At 40.6% G+C, this 19,878-nt stretch overlaps 3 protein-coding genes across 10 annotated transcripts; 2 read left to right on the forward strand and 1 right to left on the reverse strand.

The window, feature by feature from the left end:
• Positions 1 to 2: 2 nt before the first annotated feature.
• Positions 3 to 11,696, forward strand: RB195_015119 (uncharacterized protein; the record flags this gene model as incomplete). 3 transcript variants are annotated; one of them, XM_064205674.1, is made up of 8 exons in its annotated part: positions 3 to 104; positions 6,887 to 7,073; positions 7,181 to 7,295; positions 7,358 to 7,440; positions 7,519 to 7,673; positions 10,567 to 10,657; positions 10,753 to 10,790; positions 11,484 to 11,696. In XM_064205674.1, 8 exons carry the CDS (start codon positions 3 to 5, stop codon positions 11,694 to 11,696), a joined length of 984 nt encoding a protein of 327 aa, XP_064061555.1. The 3 variants fall into 3 exon arrangements, with proteins under 3 accessions (XP_064061555.1, XP_064061556.1, XP_064061557.1); XM_064205675.1 differs by lacking the exons at positions 3 to 104; positions 10,753 to 10,790; positions 11,484 to 11,696 and adding exons at positions 5,404 to 5,448; positions 10,802 to 10,845; XM_064205676.1 differs by lacking the exons at positions 3 to 104; positions 10,753 to 10,790; positions 11,484 to 11,696 and adding exons at positions 6,043 to 6,201; positions 10,802 to 10,845.
• Positions 10,860 to 13,697, reverse strand: RB195_015120 (uncharacterized protein; the record flags this gene model as incomplete). 3 transcript variants are annotated; one of them, XM_064205679.1, is made up of 4 exons in its annotated part: positions 10,860 to 11,809; positions 11,866 to 12,023; positions 12,131 to 13,128; positions 13,257 to 13,697. In XM_064205679.1, the coding sequence occupies 4 exons, from the start codon at positions 13,695 to 13,697 to the stop codon at positions 10,860 to 10,862; spliced, it is 2,547 nt and encodes an 848-aa protein (XP_064061558.1). The 3 variants fall into 3 exon arrangements, with proteins under 3 accessions (XP_064061558.1, XP_064061559.1, XP_064061560.1); XM_064205677.1 differs by lacking the exons at positions 10,860 to 11,809; positions 11,866 to 12,023; positions 13,257 to 13,697 and having other exon boundaries at positions 12,127 to 12,858; XM_064205678.1 differs by lacking the exons at positions 10,860 to 11,809; positions 11,866 to 12,023; positions 12,131 to 13,128 and having other exon boundaries at positions 13,164 to 13,697.
• Positions 13,698 to 13,814: 117 nt separating this feature from the next.
• RB195_015121 (uncharacterized protein) lies at positions 13,815 to 19,831 on the forward strand (the record flags this gene model as incomplete). 4 transcript variants are annotated; one of them, XM_064205680.1, is made up of 6 exons in its annotated part: positions 13,815 to 13,838; positions 14,187 to 14,306; positions 14,504 to 14,612; positions 14,679 to 14,755; positions 15,326 to 15,465; positions 18,375 to 18,396. In XM_064205680.1, 6 exons carry the CDS (start codon positions 13,815 to 13,817, stop codon positions 18,394 to 18,396), a joined length of 492 nt encoding a protein of 163 aa, XP_064061561.1. The 4 variants fall into 4 exon arrangements, with proteins under 4 accessions (XP_064061561.1, XP_064061562.1, XP_064061563.1 ...); XM_064205683.1 differs by lacking the exons at positions 13,815 to 13,838; positions 18,375 to 18,396 and adding exons at positions 18,578 to 18,680; positions 19,721 to 19,831 and having other exon boundaries at positions 14,247 to 14,306; XM_064205682.1 differs by lacking the exon at positions 13,815 to 13,838 and having other exon boundaries at positions 14,247 to 14,306.
• Positions 19,832 to 19,878: the final 47 nt, after the last annotated feature.

Here is a 19,878-nt window from a genome sequence, read left to right on the forward strand (position 1 = left end):
AAATGTACATCTTTGGAACAGTGATGAAGGAGTTCAGCTTCATTATTGAGATACAAAATTATATGATAATAGAAGCTGCTTTCACAGGAGCAGACTTTGAAAAGGTAGATAAAATTATTATGGTATGACAAAGTGCAAGAATAGAGACAAAAAAAAAATGGCGTGTGAATGGTAGTTTGAAAAAACGTAATCCAAGCTAACATTAGAAAATGCCAGATTTTATCATAGTTCGGAGCCGCAATTCAATACGGCGATGTCTTTAATAAATGTTTCCCAAAATTTCCGACCACTACAATTATTAGGAAATAACCATTACAAAGCTCAACATCTTGAACGTTGTCACCTTTATGTTTTCTAGTGTTTTTTTGTTCTTTGAGAAACTTTCCACATTTTCGCTGCATTTACAGCACCTTCTGTTTTTACGGTTTTTTTTTTCTTTTTCTAAGTTGCTACGTTGTTCCCTTCTTGTTCTTTGAACCCTCCTAGCCAACTCTACCACGTAATTGCACGACCTCAGAAATATGGTGGTGGCCGGGCGTGGCTTAACGGTCACAATTGGCCTAAGGCATGCCTGCTTTGGCCTACTGACAGCCACTTCGGTAATTATTCGGCTGCACTAATCGGCTGTGAGTACCTCCAGTACCTCCCTCCTTCTCTCCCTCCCTCCCCTCTCGGTAACAAAACAGTTTTTTGTTTAAACTAGAATAGAAGAAAGGCGGGAAAAGATTGTGTGAAATACGTACGACCACTATGTCTTTAAATGAAGAAACACCTCAATAAAAAACGGAAAACATTTCGTGGCTACATGGCCCTACGTAACTGAGAAACTAATTCTGATATTAAGAACACAATGTTATTGCTTCGTAGTATGTCGCACTAAGCTCTAGATCGTCCTACATCTACGCTAAAAGCAACAAAAGAATACTCGCGGATAGAAATGCTTTTGATTTCGTTCCTTTTCATGTGTTGTTTTATTGCGCTAGTCAGAGGTATCTAGTAACGGCAGGAAAATCCCCTCTACCCACGCCAAAGGCATGACTTATACTTTAAAGGTTTCATCCCACGAATCTGAGGTGGTGTGGATTTCAGGAGGAGTATTCGAATACGGCATAGTAGATTTTGGAGAGGGAGGTGATGCCTTTAAACTGCACCTATGGAATCCTAAAGTAGGGTGACGATTTCCTTGCTGGGCGGATAGCTCTTTGTTCTGAATTAATCACTGTCTACGTCATCTTCTCAAGTTCTTAAAAGGATGAACTGGAAACGTTAGCTATGGAAAAAAATTATAGCACCCTTATATCCGGCTGTAGTTAAGGTAGGAAATATTGAATCATCGTCATGCCGAGATTTATTTTAAGCCGAACACGAAGAATTTGCCAATTGTTGCTAGTTTTATCGTCACCTGTGAACTCTGCGGGTAAATAACAGCGCACGATGAAGCATAGGCACCCCTACATCTAACTAATTGTAGTGCTAGCTTCAACGTTCGGCTAACACCCCACTCCAGATGTTTTTAGTGCTTATAGTCAGGTCAAAACAAAATGAAGCATGGTGCATTTGCGTAAGCGCTCGAAACGGCGCGATGGAGGCAGCAGTTGGAACTGAGGTTGGACCGTAATCGCAAACTGCAGCGGTGAGTGGTGCCAGTAAAGGTTCCAGTACGTTCCTATCCGCAAAGTTGCATCGCACTGCCTTGAGAGAAGCAGCCTACGCAATTGCACCGTGCTTATTGTCGTTTTGACCCTACTACATTTCGCTCTTTTTCGAAGAAATCCAGGCACCGATGAGAGACGTAGTTTTCTAACTAAAAGCATCAGTACGACATTTGGAGAAACTTGAGCTTACAACTATATTCATTCAACATCACTGCTGAAAATTTGAAAATATTATACGAAGTGATAGTTTTTCTAGTCTTTTTTTCTCAAATATTGACTCTGAATGATGTCCAAACAAAAATGTCGTGAACTTCATCATAATATTGGCGAAAAAAAGGGCACTGGGTCGGATAATGAAAATTGCTAGCTACTATTCACGCAGTGTCCGCATGCATATCCCTATTTATGAAGGAAGAGTCAGAATCCCAAGAAAGAAATGTACAGAGGAGTTGACGTGCGGAGGCGTGCGTCGGGGTAGAAACGTCAAGCGCGCAGTTGTCGCGACTATGAGACGGTTCAAGACGTCTCATTACCTTTTTGCCAAATTCGTTTGGGATTAATATGTAATACTGGTGCACAAAAAATGCGTGCTTCCAATTCCTTGCGCATTTCGCAGTGTCTTAATTTCTTATATATAGAATGATAGTGGGTTAAGCAAGAATTATTGGGGAGCGGAGGCTTCCACGTTCTTCTAATCATGATCTTACGCTGTTGTTGATAGGGTATGTTGATAGCGGGGAGGGAAACCAGGCCGAAGTATGGATATCATATTAGCTGTAATGTCGTGTCGCAGACTTTCTACTAGGATCTTTGCTACTGTAAGTGGTTGCAATAATATGATCGATAGTGTCACCAACATTACAATAAAGTGACGCAGACAGTGGTCGCCGGGGGAACAACGATTTCTTTAGTTTCCTTGTAATTAATAAATAATTAGTTCCTTGTAATCGAGGGTGACGCAAGATAGTGTATACCGTAGCCAGTGGTAGATATAGCAACGTGCTGTACACAAAAGCGGCAGGAGGTCGCTGAGGGACCAGTCGGCACGAACCCTGCCAATTTCATCAATCCAACATTCGAAATTTATTTTGATCGCTACTGCTATAACAACAAAAATTTTCCTCAAATTTGGATGAGCAACGGACCTTTTCATCAACATCGTGAACGGAACGGCACTTGGGAGAAATATACAGTAGAGTGCATACAACACGAAGCATTGTGCGGTTGCGTAATCGGTTGCGCTCGTAGCGATGCGGTGTAGCATAACAGTTGGAATCGAGTTAGGAAATGTTCTTCCACCGTTCATTGCTGCAGTTTGCGATGGTCCCACTTCAATTCCAACCGCTATCTACTAGTGCCCTTTCGAGCGCAACCGCACGGCGCTTAATGTCGTTTTGGTCTAACCGCAGACACTCGTAATCAACGCTATTGATTACCAATGCAGGCGAAGTATCGCTTATTTACACGAACAACGAAACAACTAAACAGTAAAAAACCGCGTCTTTTTGCTTTCATTGCTGCCCAGACAGGATGATTACACAATGTGAAATAACTCTCATATTGATAACATGCATATAATAAGAACGTACGACGTGTATATGCAGAAATACATGACGTGTAATACAATGGCACAACAGTATATTTCTACCAGAAATAAATCCCTCAAGTTAACTATAAATTTGGAGATAGCAGCGACTAATCACAATATCTTCGAGATTAAAGGCATCAGCCCACGAATCTGGGGTGGTTTCAAGTGAGCTATGCCTATATGGGGTGCACTCTTGCACTCTTGCGCTCCTCCGTTTGCGATATGTCTGAATGGGTTTTTGACGAATCGCAGGCAGGGCGTAAGCATTGCGCATTGCAACAGAAGCCTCCGTTAGAAACCGCATTCTGGGGTCGTCCGTTTCCACTGATACAGGGAGAAATGGACGGAATCACCCTCTTCCCCACAATCTGCGCTCCCGTATACACATTACCCGTCTGAAACTCCTACCACCACATAGTCGTAAGGTGATGCCTTTAAAGGCATCACCCCACGAATCTGAGGTGGTGCAAATTTCAGGTGGAGTATTCTTATACGGGATAGTAGATTATGGAGAGTTGGGTGATTCCGTCCATTTCTTGCTAATTGCCGTAAAAACGGCCCGGAAGTTGCGGCGCGTGCACAAGGCTGGCGCGCTCCAGTCGAACTCCTTCTTTAGAATAGTGCGCCATAACGCCTGAAGCCGTATCTTCCGGGTCGGTCGTTTTTTACAACAATTAGGAGGAAATGGACGGAATCACCCACTCTCATAATCTACTACCTCTTTTGCGAATACTCCACCTAAAATCCGTGCCACCTCAGATTCGTGGAGTGATGCCTTTAAGGCAATATTGCTAAAGGATCAGACTGATATCGCACCACGTTTTCACTCTCTCACAACAATTTTATCCACATCGTCGATCCATGCTAAGAAAAAATAGCTGTGGTGTGATTATAGTTAGACAAGCACTAGCAACGTCGCACTAGTTCTCAAAGGCAGCATACCACGAATCTGAGGTAGTACAGATTTCATGTGGAGTATCCGTATACGGTGTCGTGGATTATAGAGACGGGAGTGGTTCCGCTCATCTCTCCCTGCTTCACTGCAAACAGCTGCCTCCAGAATGCTGTTTTGTACGACGCCATCTATTGCAACGTTCCACCCCTTGCGCCGCCTGCGCCCTGCGATTCGTCGGAAATCAATTCGCACTGTCCCGTTAGGCAGTAAGGGACGCTACGCGTGCAAGGGTGTCGCGCTGCAATAGAAGGCATCGTACAAAACATTTAGGGTCCGGCTGCCTGCAGTGATTCAGTGAGAGATGAGCGGAACCACCCCGGTCTCTATAATCTACGACCCCGCATACGGATACATCACCTGAAATCCGTACCACCCCAGATTCGTGGTATGCTACCTTCAACCCTATGTAACACACGTATTATTAGCAAGAAAGTACATAAATTCCACCTACTTCTGTGGCAGTGTGAACAACAGCTGCACATTTGGAACCTCTTGAAACTCATGTGAATAAGAGACCGCAAATTGTAAATAATATTTCAAATGGTCGAACCATGAAATGTGTAAGTATTCAGTAACCTTCAACCAGAGTATTCAGTAACCTTCAAAGTAACCTTCCTTGTAGTTCATAACGAATAGCAACGTTTGGTTGACTTTGGTTTTCCGGATATGCTAGTCCGCGGTTAAAAAACCTGATGAACCCGATGGCATAAAACTGACAAGAACGTCATCTACGCGTTTCGCTCTTCCTTCGCGTTCTATTCGACTACGCTCCTTCGAACTGCGATGACGCCATCGCTCTAGCTTCACTCCCAGCTACACTACAGAATGTTCTACAACACAGCTGACTCAAATGTGAAATATCTGACACGGCAGTCACCAGCTCACACAAGTTTACAAGAAAAGAACTTTTGTGCGTAAAATAGCTTGAAAACGATGCGGCTCAGCATTCTCACAGCATACAGCTCTACAAGTGCCTCAGACCCTCATCTTCATGTTGAATTAATCGATTTGATTTCAACCGGCAACTTGGTAAGACCAGTTCTTACGATGACTCAGCCGAGCCATACCTAACACGGCAGTTTCCTAAAGTTATGCATCGTGTATTTCTGTGTTTAGCTACACTCGTCGTTAATATCGTCTATGTTGCAAATAATTCTAAAATTTTAATATTTGCTCCGAAACTAGGAGTTAGTCACATAACATTTATGGGCAAAGTCGCCGATACTTTAGTGGATGCGGGACATAACGTGGTATGTATTTATTTTTCTTAAAGAATGCTATATGCTGCCGTTCTATTGCCATGCCATAATATTGCTGTCTAAAGATTGTACAGTGTGCCCTATCGATGCAGGAGCAAAGTTATTCCGTGTGATTATTTCATGCTGTAAACCAGAGGTTTATTTCTCTCCGGAAAATGTCGAAAACTGAATGTCCCAAATTTGAATCTCGTCTGAAGGCATGTTGATAATCAAAATCAATCCACATTAATCGAAATTTATCTGTTCTGCAGATGCAACAACCTCTATGAAGTTATCTCAAAGTTTAAACTAAAGATTCATTTTCCTTTGCAGGAAAATGCTTTCCTTTGAGGGAAAAACACTTTGCCTTTATCACCACAATTTTTTTCTGACGTAATGAAAGTGCACTGTACATTGTAGTTACAATTCTCCAATTAGGAAGTTAAAACATCAAAAATCACTCAAAGTCTGGAGGAGCTGTTGCTATCTGTTACTTCTAATAATGACTCTGATAATAAAATAGAACACATGACAATGTGCTTAAATACAACACCTTAGAGATAAGAAAGTCAGAATCATTTCAAAAACAGCTACATCCCATACGTTATGCATCGTGTATTTTTGCGTACAGCTGTATTCGTCATTAATATCGTTCTTGTTGTAAATAGTTCTAAAATTTTAATATTTGCTCCGAAATTTGGAATTAGCCACATAAACTTTTTGGCCAAAGTCGCGGATACTTTAGTGGATGCAGGACATAACGTGGTATGTGTTTATTCTTCTTAAGTAACATTACAACACTACTGCCACAGTAATATTGCTACCTAAACTAAATATATGAACTATCTTTTCTTTTCCCCACCAAGATTCCTTTACGACATAGTATGAGAAAATAGACCTAGACCAGCGTTTATTTCCGCGATTCAGTAACGAACCGCAGCATTTGCGTGTTATCAGCGACTCTATGCTTTTCGGAGATCGGTAGACTAGGAACAAGATTACAAGGATTTAGTTCCTTGTTATCCTTGAGATTAGTTTTTATTGGAAAGTTATTCCCACTCACCCACGAGGAGCTATAGATTATCTCTTCTTTAATATGTGTATGGCAGTTTAGTCTACTCCCTTTCGTTTTGTCATTAACCTCTTTTTAAAAGACGATTCACAATTTTTTGAGCCCCTTGAGATTGTTCTGACGACAAACCCGTTCCTCTTTGTTCGCTTGTTTGTCTTTAAATTGGAATACGCTATTTTAATCATATAATATCAAGAGAAGGGGAATTTAACTACATTTATGGAATTTATGGAATACTTGTAAGCATACATACAGCAAAACCGTTCGTTTGTCTACCTCCAGTTAGGAGTAACCACAACTTATCTCAAGTTGTGTCCAATCATTTTCATAGACAGTTACTCTTCCTTCAAAAAATAGGATGTCACATACCCCTTTCAGACCGTGTACTCGCCGAATATTATTGCGGGTGTGAAGACAGTAAGAACAAAAGCAGATGTCATAGATGTTGACTTGGGATTATCATTGGATTTATCATCAGCTCAGCGGTATGTATGGCAAAATGATATGGCATCCTATATAGAACTCGGAAAGATTGCAATGAGGCCTGTGAGAAAGCTCCTGAAGAGTAAGTTTGTGAAGAGTTTAACCCCCATTCACCTGTTCAATTTTTCCAGAAATCCACGTTTTAAGCGTTTCTTACATTCTTCAAAACAGATCGTTACTTCCACTCAGATCTTACCTATTCGGACGAGTTCCACACCTGGATTCGAGAGCAACATTTCGATATGGTTATATCAGAAGGTGTTATGATATTTGATGCGGTTTTTCACAAATGTGGAATCGAAAAGTAGGGGACAATTTTATATGCACATAAATGTTTTCCTAATATTTTGTACTTCATGGATACAGGTATGCGATCACTATATCAACACTTCCAATTGAGTATATGTTGGACTATATCGGCGTGCCTAATACTCCAAGTTTTGTTCCAGGTACCACTTTGCCGCATAGGAGTGAATTTTCTCTTCCAAACCTTCTCCAATTCTTTATGAACAACGCATTTTTTACAGTGAACAACAAAGGCTTCTCTGTTCCAATGACCTACTTTGAAAGGGCACAAAATTTATTCGAATTAACACTTGTGAAATTGTTACTCCATTATAGTGTTATTCCTGAGTTCGAGCAGCTGTTAGCTGATAAATTTGGAGATTCGGGAACAACACAGGTATGAGAAAGCGGTTTGTTTTCCTTTTCTTTTTTTTGGAACCATTACTGATCATGATATTTTCTGTGAGTTATTTGTCGAAAGTACGTATGTTTTCACTGTTGTTGTATAGCAGGAGCCTAGTATTGTACTTCTTAACAATTCTGCAAGAAAAAAGAACTGTGAAAGTCGGCATGTTTCATTCTGAGTACTACATTCTGGATGCATTCGCATAAATCGTAAAATACATAAATGATTGGTGAATTACGGAAAATACTGCATTCACCGAGGACCACTGTAATCATAATTGCAAAAATTCCATTGTTATTCTCATGAAAATTTTTATATATAAAGCGCTAAGCAGAAAAGTCCTATTTTGCAAAGAGGGTGGTAATATTGCTCATAGGCGGCGTCCCTCCAGGTCGGTGTCCGGCTTACTACATCCTATTTTTTTTTCGGAAGTTGTCACCCCTCAACTGTACTGTATTGACACTTCCTCTGGATAAGAACATATTAGGTTGGTCAGTAAGTTCGTAGCGTTTTTATTTTGAATTTTATTTCAGAATTATTTGTGTTTTTATTTGTCAAAGGGTATATACTATTCGAAAAGCTCTTTTTCCTCCACAAATGCTCTACAATCGCTTTTTCTTATAATTTAATTATTAACGATTTTTGAGGTTCAAAAATGGAATATCCAGGATCAGCATTTTCGACATCTGCTATTCTTCGCTTCTCGTCGAAGCCAAAAAGCTACTGTAACAGCTCGAGACATTTGTAACACGTACGCAGAAGGTGTCTACTGAAATGGAAATGGTTTGCAAAGTTCAGAAAAGGGGACTACGACTTCAATGACGCTGAAGCACTGGAAAGGTACAGTGCACTGGGAAATGCTTGGAAAAAACAACAAAGAAGTTTATGTAACTCAGTTACACCGTGTGAAGGAGGCTATTCGACTGAACAGACCCAACCGACAAGCCCGAATCATTCTTCTGCAAGACAATGTTAAGCCCCTTGTTGCAAAAGTCGTCAATGCGGCTTTACAGGAGCTCGACTGGGATGTTCTAATGCATCCGCCTTACTCTCCGAACCTTGCACCTACGGATTATCACCTTTGAGGAGCCTTACCTTATGGGGAGGACCTCGTAAACTGGCTCACCAACTACTTCGAATCCAGGCCCAGAGATTTATGGCGAAACGGTATTAATAAATTGGTCAAAAGATGGAAGCAGGTAGTGAACAACGACAGAGATTACATAGTAGATTAATTTGTTGTTGCAATTGTTGTTATTTTCAATAAAATTTGATAATAAAAAATGTTACGAACTTACTGACCAACCTAATAACTTTGATATCAATTCTACAAACTAGTGTGATTAGATCCTACAAGCAATAGAACATTCATGTGATACCACAGTATTAGTTATTTCCCATCATAATACCAATTAAATTCACAAAATATGCTATCCGATGTGCACTATTTAAGTAGTATCTTCAAGAACTGCTAAAGTGGTATTGGAGTGAATTTCTTGGTGGCACTCTTCTTAAACAAACAATTATCCTGACAGGTTACGAGTTTTCCCGTTATCGAAAACGTTATTAGTTCGGGAAATTGAAGGTTATTCGTTGTTTTTAAGATGCTAATCATGGAAAAATAATGGAAAATAGTAGACAGCCCAGCTCGTGCTTTCTCATTATCAAATATAGATAGATATAAATAATAGATGATAGATAACAGAGGCACTAGTTTGAAGTAAACACTCCTTTGGAAATAACTAGACATTGATGGTTTTAAATCCTGGCCGTCTTTCTTTTTTCTTCTTCTCTGCATTAACGACATATAGCCACAAAATATTTAAGATTATTAGTTCTTAATCAATCATTATTTTAGTTTCCTGCTAAAAATATAGTGATGAAGCCGTTCACTTCTACAGAAAAAGGACCTAAACCCTAAGCAGGCTTTGTTTTTTTGTTCTTCCCAGTGTGTGCAAATTCGTCAATCCATCTAATAACTGCGCTTAGATGCTTCCAAGTGCTCAAAGGTTATGACTAGGAATTCAAATAAATGCAGTATTTCCACATGTCATGGAAATAAGATGTGGCTGCATTGGACAGGTTATAAAAACATGTTTCGCAATGTTTCCCTCCGTTGGAGTTATCAATGAAATTGAATGTGTCTGCATTTGTTTCTGTTTCTGTAGCAGCAATATCGTTCTCCATTCCTCTTTCTTTGACATTCCATTTGAAATTTCTATAAAACGGGACATTTGACAAAGTCCCGTTTTATAGATATTTCAAACAAAGAAAAAGGAGAAAGAGATTTGATTCTGTTTATAGTTGCCTGCGCCATGTGTGAAGCAGAAAGTACCGTGCTTTTTGTCCTAATTGACACTATGCATCAAACTGTTTCGTTGTTTTTTTTCTTGACCTATTCGTTTGCAAAGTTCAAGCACGCTGCAGTGCAAATCCATGAACGCACGCAAAAAAAAAAATAAAACAATTCATTTCAATCACATTAATTTATTTTGATGTTTATGAAGAACTCTAGCACATATCCTGAAAAAGGAGAGTGAGGAAATACAAAACGCACTATTTGAGGTTTGTTTTAGATACAAAAAGTTTTGAAATGTTTGATACAACGGATTATTTCTCTTCACCTGACTTTCATTTAAAAATAATCAAGATTTTTTCTCCATCAAGTGATCAATCCAGCACTCCTGTTTTAAAAACTTCAAAAACCCTGCTTGTTTATCTTGTTAATTCTTTGTCTATATAGCAGTACCGATGTCGCCGAAAAACTTTAATTCACGGCGAATTGATAAGGTACAGAAAGTACAGATACTACACACAAACTTTCAACTCCAACTTTTTAGTGTGGACAACATGACTTGATACAAAAAAAATCACTGTATTCCAGAAGCAAGCAGACCAGCTCTCTTATATTTTCGTGAACAGCGATGAAATACTCGACTTTCCTCGCGTTATTACGAGTAAATATAAATATATAGGTAAGCAAAGTTTAGGGAGTTTTCGTTACCTTCCATTTTTTTAATGATATCCTGCCGTAATAATATTCCTTCTTTTTGGATCCAGATCTTTTTAGGTGGAATACGAATGCCTAAACCGAAACCACTGAGTCAAGTGGGTTTCAGTTTTCAATGCACAAAATGGAAAAATGGTCATAACTTGTGTGTAAGCGGATCACCTTGATCACCTTGACTCCCGTTGGTCTTCGAACCGGTCGAGCGGGCGCCAGTAATTCTTCCATTTGTCCCGGTCGCGTGCCAGAGTAGCCCAGTGGTTCCTCCTTTCGCGTGGGACACGAAGAGCATCGTAATTTTCTTTGAAGGACTTCGTGAAGAAATCTGACCATCGGGTCGGCGGTCTTCCTGTATTGCGCTTAATATCGCGGGGAATCCAGTCGCTCACGGCTCTGGTCCAACGGTTGTCGTTAAAGCGCATCACGTGTCCGGCCCACCTTATTTTACTTTCCTTGGCAAACGCGGCGGCGTCTCTGATCTTCGATCGCTGACGTAGGAGAGAACTTCGAATCCCGTCTCTCACTTGCTTGAAACGGGATACTCCTAGCATCACTCTCTCAATTGCGCGTTCAATGACGCTCACCGCGTTTTCTTCCTGCTTGCGAAGTGCCCAGGTTTCTGAGGCATAGGTCAAAGCAGGAAGTACGGTGGTGTTGAAGAGGTGAGCACGGAGCCGGGTGTTCTTGGTCTTCTTCACTACGTCCTCGATGCTCTTGTACGCTCCCCAAGCCGCTCTTCTCCTCCTGCCCAGCTCGGGGGCCAGGTCGTTCATCATGTTCAATTCCCGACCCAGATAGACGTAGCTGGTGCATTCGGATATGTTCGTTCCGTTGAGCGTGAATGGGGCATCCGAGACCCATCCGTTCCGCATGAACATCGTCTTTTGAAGATTCAGCTCAAGACCGATGCATCCACATGTTTCGGCGAATTCGGTCAGCATTCGTTCCGCTTGGCTGATGCTAGGTGTTATCAGTACGATGTCATCAGCAAAGCGCAAATGGTGTAGCTGCCGACCATCGATCTTCACTCCCATGTCGTCCCATTCCAACTTTCGCATTGCGTTCTCGAGGGTGGCTGTGAATATTTTGGGTGAGATTGTATCACCCTGTCGAACCCCCTCTTCACGTCAATGATGATATTCTTGTAGAATGGCGAGATTCCGGTCGTGAAGTTACTGTACAACTCTCGAAGCACCTTTATGTACTGAGTGGGAACGCCTTGGTTGTCCAAGGCTTCCACGACCGCTTCCGTCTCAACTGAGTCAAAGGCCTTCTTCAAGTCGATGAAAGTGAGACAGAGCGGCATCTTGTACTCTCGTGATACCTCGATGAGTCTCGAAACAGTGTGAATATGGTCGATCGTGCTGAATCCTTTTCGAAACCCTGCTTGCTCGCATGGTTGTCCTTCATCTAAGACCTTTTCAATCCTATTAAGGATCACTCTTGTGAAGAGCTTGTAGATGACGGACAGTAAGCAGATTGGGCGATAGTTGCCGATGTCATGTGGATCTCCCTTTTATACAGCAACACGGTCTTGCTGGTCTTCCACTGTTTAGGGACCTTGCATTCCGACAGGTAACGTGTGAAGATCCTCGCCAGGGTGTTGATGAGTACTGGCGGAAGGTTCTTCAGGTGTTCTGGTTTTATTCTGTCGGGACCGGCTGCTGTACGATTTCTCACCGACATGATAGCATGTCGTATTTCGGACGGGAGAACCGCTGGAATGACATGTCCATCTTCCCTCAGATGGTGAGGAGGCAAGTGGGCACGGCTGTCGAAGAGATCAGAGTAGAAGTCGTAGATGATTTTCTCCATTCCCCTTCTCGATGCAATGGTTGTTCCCTTCGGGTTCCGGAGAGCTGTCATCCTTGTCTTGCGACTGGCGAAGTCTCGGCGGGCATAGCGGATGCTTTTTCCCGCCTCTGCTGCTTCAGCCAGCACTTCTGCTCTTCTCTCTTTAAGGTCTTTCTTTATCGCCTCTCTGCAAAGCCTTGCGAGCTCGGACGTAAGCTCTTGGTTCCCTGCGGCTCGTGCTGCTCCACGCTGGCGTATCAGCTCAAGAGTTTCAAGAGACAGGCGTCTCTTGGTTGTTTTAATACTCTCAGCCTTCTTCGCGCAGTCATGAAGGTGTTTGACAAGCCGGTCGTATTCCTCGTCGATGTTGTCCATTGCGGAATCTTCCCAAAAGCCGGCTAACGTAGCGAAGAGATCCCAGTTGATGGTAGTTCTGGGATTTCTCTTGCTGAACTTGGCGGTTTTCTCTGCTCTCCGCGTGAAAGAAAATCTTCCTCGGAGGAGGCGATGGTCCGATCCCGTATAGAACTTTGGTACAACAGCGACATCCGTCAGGCAGAACCTTTTATTGACGATGATGTGGTCTATCTCATTACGGTACCCTCCACCGGGTGACTCCCACGTCCAGCGTAGAGAGGAGGGCTTCTGGAATTGCGAGTTCCCATGGATGGTCTTAGTCGTCATGATGAACTCGGAAAGCCTCTCCCCTGGTCATTCCATTGTAGGCCGTGGGTCCCGATGTGAAGTTCCTCCGGCGTTCTTCTTGGGCCAACTTTGGCGTTGAAGTCGCCAATTATGACCTTGTAAAAGGCATGATCTTCTCGGTAGAACTTCTCCAGGTCCATATAGAAAGCTTCGACTTCTTCTTCTTCGTAGCTTGATGTTGGAGCGTAAGCGACGAAGATAGTCAAAGCCGGTGTGGGACCACATCTTCTCATCCGCAGACGTCCGATTCGGGTCGTGAGTTGTTCGAAAGAGTCGATGTTCTGTGCCATACTCGTGTTGACGAGGACGCCAACTCCACCAACACCTCTACTGTCGCATGTTCCTAAGAACAGTTCTTCTCCAGTTTCAAATACAGCGTTGAGAGAGTGACGTCGTCTCGTCTCGGTCAGTCCGATGACGTCGTACTTGATCTTCTTGGCTTGCACCATCAGATCTTCGATGGCCGCTTCCGATGCAAGCGTGCGTGCGTTATAAGTACAGATCGTCATCCTAGTCCTTTTCCGTTTCGGTAGCCTACATGACTCCTGCAACCCCGTCCTACCTGGCGCTACCGTACCAGGCTTTCTACCGGAGTCAGGAGACTCTTTTCTATTACTGTTTTTTGCATGAAATTTAAAACCCACGGGCAGGTTGCAAGCCTCTAGTCCCATGGGTTTTTGGGAGAACTTCCGTTCTCCCAGAGTGTAAGCGGATATAGATGGAAATGTCAATTCCAGTAGTTTTTCTTGCTTTTTAGTCCTGAAAGTTAATTTTTTCTCTTTCTTTGCATTTGCTCACACATTAACAAACGAAAATTACTACTCTATTAACTTCAACAGTCTTGAATTAGAATTTTTAATATAAAATTGAAAAAAAGCAGTTAAAAGTAAAGTGAAAACTACTCAAACGCAAAAAACAACCACATTTTTTGTATCGATACAAAAAAACATTCATTCCCAGTCGGAGGTTATTGAAAGTCCTTATCTGCCCGATTTTAGGAATGGGAGAAGGTATTTGCGTCCGCAAGACGTGGAGTAATACTTATGTCTTTTGGGACAATGGCTAGAAGTACAGAAATGGGAACTCAGCGTAGAGAAGCTTTTGTGAAAGCTTTTAAGGTATGTTCATCTCACTACGCACGATATTTAAAAGCGGTGCATATTTCATCGTACGTACGGGAACGTAGGAAGACTTTTTCACTTGAATTCTGTTTCAGTCGAGATTTTGTTTTGTTTTTTTTTGTTTTTATTTTTTGATGAGGCTCGTTTCCTTAATAGAGATAATTTGTAAGTAGTGCGAAATCTCCACCACCTAGGCATTCCCTGATATTACATTTATCTGGAAATACGAGGACACCACGGACCACTTTACCGATGCCAACAATATTATCCTGTATGATTGGTTACCTCAAGTGGATATGTTGAGTGGGCGGATAATTCAAAGTTCTCCTTTTATAATAACGCGGAAGACGTTGGCATTTTTTTCTTCAGATGATAAACGTACGCTCGCTTTCATAACTCACGGCGGAATGGGGGGCGTGTTCGAAAGTGCATACGCTAGTGTGCCGGTGAGTTGTTAGCGAAGTATATGGCCTCGAAAAAACGACTGATTAAAAATAGAAACCAGGTGAAGGGTTTTTGGAAAAGAGTGTAGCTATAGCTAAGCATTAGAAATGTTTCAGAATTTCTAGCTTGTGTAGAGCGCGGAAGAGCTTAGGAGATGCGCTAGGAAATGAATTCTGGAGTCAGTCACTTGATCATTCACAAACATTTAAAATTGATTTCAAACCAAGCATTACACTTTTACAAGTGCCTATACTTGAGCAACTCTGGAATATTTGCTCAAAACTTCCCAATGCCATTCATTAATTTTGATGTTTAGAAAATATTTAACAGTATTCTGAAAAAAGGCAGCGGATTGCAAAATTCACTATCTGCCATTAGAAACTTGTCTGTTTGAAAAAAAAAGACCTTCAAAAGTTTAAAATGTTCGGAAAGGCAGAACGTTTTTCTACTATATTCTAACCTCCCTCTTTATTTTACGTTCAATTTTCATTTATTCTTCAAGTGCTGTCGTAGTTGCCTGCGAATGGTTAATACTTAGAGTATTTTTAAAGGCACAGTAGACTACTGTTAAGGTCATAACCATACCTTTGTTCGCCGACCAATTACGGAATGCTCGGATGATGGAGTATCGTAAAATGGGAATCGTAATCGATAAAGATGATGTCACAGAAGAACGGCTGATCACAGCTATAAAGGAGATCTTGGAACCAAGGTAAAGTGTTTTGGTTTTCTCAATTTATCCTCAAAGTTTTCTAAGATGTTGCATTGAAGCAGCTTGGAATCAATGGTTGATGGCACCTTTAGTTATGAGGACTTTATGTTTTGCTCCAAGAAAGAGGTGGCGTATACGGCGTTTATTCGGCTGCTAAGTCATGGGCTACGGAAGGCGACAATAAGACCCAAGAAGGCGGTTATATAGAAACCAAACTTGATGTACTCTCCATATATGATACAATATCTCGTTGATCGATCATCTGATTTAGTGACGGGGAATTTGATAGAAGCTCTATGAATAAGCATTATTGAGGAAAAGCACATATATTTTCAAATGACTCGGCTAGAAAGGCAGAAAAGTATCGAAGGATGTGAACTTGCAATTCTTTGCTATTCTGTAGCGTTACAGAAAGACTTAGCGAGATTTACTACTGAAAAAATTGCAATGACATAAATATGCCAAGAGTGCAACAGTTTTTTGCTCATTCCCCTCACTTTTATTTTCTATTTTCGCAATTGCTCTTTTAGAATTTCTGGAAGATTCTCACGTAGAAATAGCAATAAATTTTCTTTTCTTTTGAGTTCTCTAAAAGAACCGTTGCAATTCGTGCAATACTTAATTAAAAGAGAGCGGGTTGATTTTTAGAAAAAGCGATAGTTAAATTTTTTATTACATTCTTGTTTCAAATCTGGATCACAAAGTTATTGGGTTTATCCAATGGATACCCGAATAAAGACTGCGTTACTCGACAGGAACGGCTTCTCTTCCGGAGGACCAACGACGTGGACGGTCCAGAAAAGATTCCATTCTGTTTACCTTACATATCTGATGATATGAGTAGAGCGGTACGCATCTGTCCACGAAAAGCGGGGCCACAGAACGAAGTGTTGGCTGTGGAGATACCATTAGCGAACCTCAACTGCCAGCTGCTACGCAATCGTGCGTATGACCCACTCTGCACAACTAGCAACTACGTGGTTTGCCCACATGGCACAGAGTTTGATTACATGATATCTGGAGTGTATCGTATCACATGCAGATCGTATGGTGACAATTATATAAGGAAAACGGGACCCCTGCTATATATTCGGGACAAGGATCATCTAGATGGACTTGAAAATTCTAGACGCTCTACCCCACTCGTAGAATATGTCATCGAAACTCCGAGTTAGAGATAGAAGTTACAATACTTACCTTCGAGTCCGAGATCATAGCACGCAGAACACAGGAGGCATTTTGAATAACCGCCAAAAGAACAGAATGGATGAGTGCATTGCGATCTCAAACGAACTGGCATCATACCAATCTCAGTCCGGGAGCGCGGCGTCATGTCCTAGAAAACCCTATGACTCATGGTTGTGGTACCTGGTAGTCTGCTGCGTTCCCAATCACAGATAAGCACTAACTGATTTGTTGTCCTTTGAGTTTGCTTATAATTTGAATAGATTCTATAAGGTGATGAGGCGCTTGAGAGGATAAGTCACCGATCACTTCGATTTTTTGGGCTCTAACGAAGGCGATAACGCCGAAACGGTAGCTGTTAGTTAATAAAGATATAAAAGAACCAATCTTGCCTACAACCCAGCTCAAGCAAATCGATCAAAAGACATCTGAATCATTTGATATACTAAGTAGTCTTTTTGAAACGCCAAAAACCAGCTTTTTCTAAATTGTCGATCTATCGCAGCAGATAACTAGGGACTGAATTGTTCAAAATATCGAGTAGTCGTTAAAAAATCTCTAGTCCAACAATACATCTTTCTTTTTGAAAAAAACTTAGTGTGAATCTAGAAACGATGTTATTTGAAATGCGAGCTCTCATTAGATGAGCTGGCATTATTGTGTAATTGCGTAGAATTGTCACTGAGGCATCGATGTCTTTATGGCTATGTTATTCAGATCTTTCCGAGGAACGTCCTACTCCGCAAATGCAGAATGTAGCACATGATTCATTGCACTGCAAAAGATATGTACATCTGAAATACGCATAAAGTACAGCATCCTGAATTCACTAGCTAAGCAGTAGTAGGCTAAACAGTAATAACGAGGACTTTGTCAAGATGGATAACCTTATAGTAACCTTTCCATAACTAACATATCCTTTTGTTCCTCTTCATTGGAATAAAGCAACAAATCAAGAAAGCACGGAGCGCATTTTGTAGATACCCAAGGAAATTCTACGATCTTTTCCCCAATTAAAAAATGTCTATATCAACTCAAAAAGGTAAAAATTTGAGGATAGTTACAGTTTCGGTCACCTTTGTGAAAAGCGCTTTGTCTTGTGAACTTGATGTAAACTGAGAGGTATTATGCACTGTTCAAGCAGGTATAAATGAAATACATAGATTACTTGCCTTACGGCAATATGTCGCACACACGTTCATCGTGTGCAATAAAATGTTTAATTCTTGCATGAAAAATATCAATATACTAAAATGGAAGATAATTTAGAGACATGAATCACCATTCAATAGATTCCAGATACCGTACCTTTACATTTGAAAAAGTGCCGTTTCCCACACCAACGTTGTAGCGTCCGAATTCTCTTTTTTTTTTCTCAAAATTTGAACTAGTTTTTTCAACCAAACTTAACCGTTGTGGACTTAATTGATCGGCGTGAGAGCGCGAATCACATTCGGAAATGTGTTGATCAAATAGATATTAATATGATAGGAAGCGATCGAATAATTTGATTTGGATGTTGTTACTAATAAAATAGTAGCGTGGTTACGATGAATTAGTATATTATATTGGTATTTAATTTTAATAATAACTGAACGTATTAATTGCGCGTAAAGTGCTTTATTAGAAATACTACTAATAAAATCTTTATTATATCCATCTCTATTATACTATTTATTATCTATTTGTCATATTATTATACTTATTATAGTTTTTTTTTGCAGAAGAGAGCAAGCAATGCAATAAATCATGTGCTACATTCTTCATTTGCGGAATAGGGCAAGACAAGATCGCAAAGATGCAAATAGCATAATTATCAAGACTTCGATGTCTCAGTGAGCGACAATTCTTCGCAGTCAAACAATAATACCAGCACATCTGTTAATAAGGAAAAATGAATATGTCATGTTGATTTCATATATTTCAGATACAAAAAAGCAGCAAAACTTCTCAGTGAACAGTTACGGAACAAACCGTTATCTTCAGAAGAAGTTCTAGTACGTTATGTTGACTATGCGATTCGCTACAATGTGAGCCAAACTCTAACGAATATCGCACCTCATCAATCGTTTATTGAGTACTACATGTTGGATATAATTATTCCATTTTTAGTAATATGCTTTTTAGTTATAGTGTTAACAGTAAGACTTGTTTACTTCTGCGTTTCTTTCATCCTAAAGTTGTTGCTTCGTGTAGATGCCGTTAAAGTCAAACAGCAATGAGCACAGAGTTATCGCTTTTTTCAAATTTGGACTGCAAGGTGGTGGTTAAATCATGGCTTTTTTTCACTGTGATGTTTGTTCGTTGTTAAGTGACTTCTTCGCAGTATTTAAATAAATTATTTGTGATTTAATCTCGATTATCTTCCATGTTTTTTTTTTTTTTGACTGAGCTCTTTCTCCAGTCATACGTCCTTCCAAAAGGAAAATATAACCGTATATATATATATATATATATATATATATATATATATATATATATATATACATATATATATATATATATATAACTGCAGTTGAAGCAAAATACTGGAGCTTTTTGTTCGAATCTTTCAAGGTTACTTCAAGTTATTTTCAACCGAACCTCATCATTATGATATTTTCGAGGGCTGTAAAGTTAATTTTTTGCGATAAAAACCATTGTATTTTTACGAAATCTTTTGTACCTTTAAAATCCATGGAAATAAGCCATCGATCAACTTGCCTTATCTTCAAAGGGTCGAAGATCAGCAATACTGGTAGGCTTCTTAAACCTACACTTGCTTTTGAATGCAGGAACAGGAGTTTAAGCCACATTCTGAAATCAGGCGAAGAAACATTATGGAGGCTTCTGTTCGGTCATATTGCTGATACACAAGACAGCAGGTGAGGTGCAGTCAGGTCAAGACGACCTGAAACCTGACGCAATCGAGTAAGTCTTTGTGTTCGAAGTGATGCAATGGGACCTCTGCTCATCTCACCAGTCCGATAAAGGGCTGCGCGGGTCCACATAGTTTAACACATTTGTAACGATGTTAAATCCACATTTGAACTGCTGTATACTACGTAAGATTAAATACTTCATTTTTTAGAAGTTGTTTCAAGCTTCCATCTCTTTTGCAACACTTAGACTCAGCGGGTTCCTACAGTATGACGCTTGGACGACTCAGTCGAACCTGCGTCGTCCAAACGTCAAACTGTGAGAACAAAATGTTGGTTTTCTCGTGTTTTTTCTCCGACTTTTCGACTT

Source organism: Necator americanus, chromosome V, assembly GCF_031761385.1.
Source record: "Necator americanus strain Aroian chromosome V, whole genome shotgun sequence".
Taxonomy (NCBI): Eukaryota; Metazoa; Nematoda; class Chromadorea; order Rhabditida; family Ancylostomatidae; genus Necator; species Necator americanus.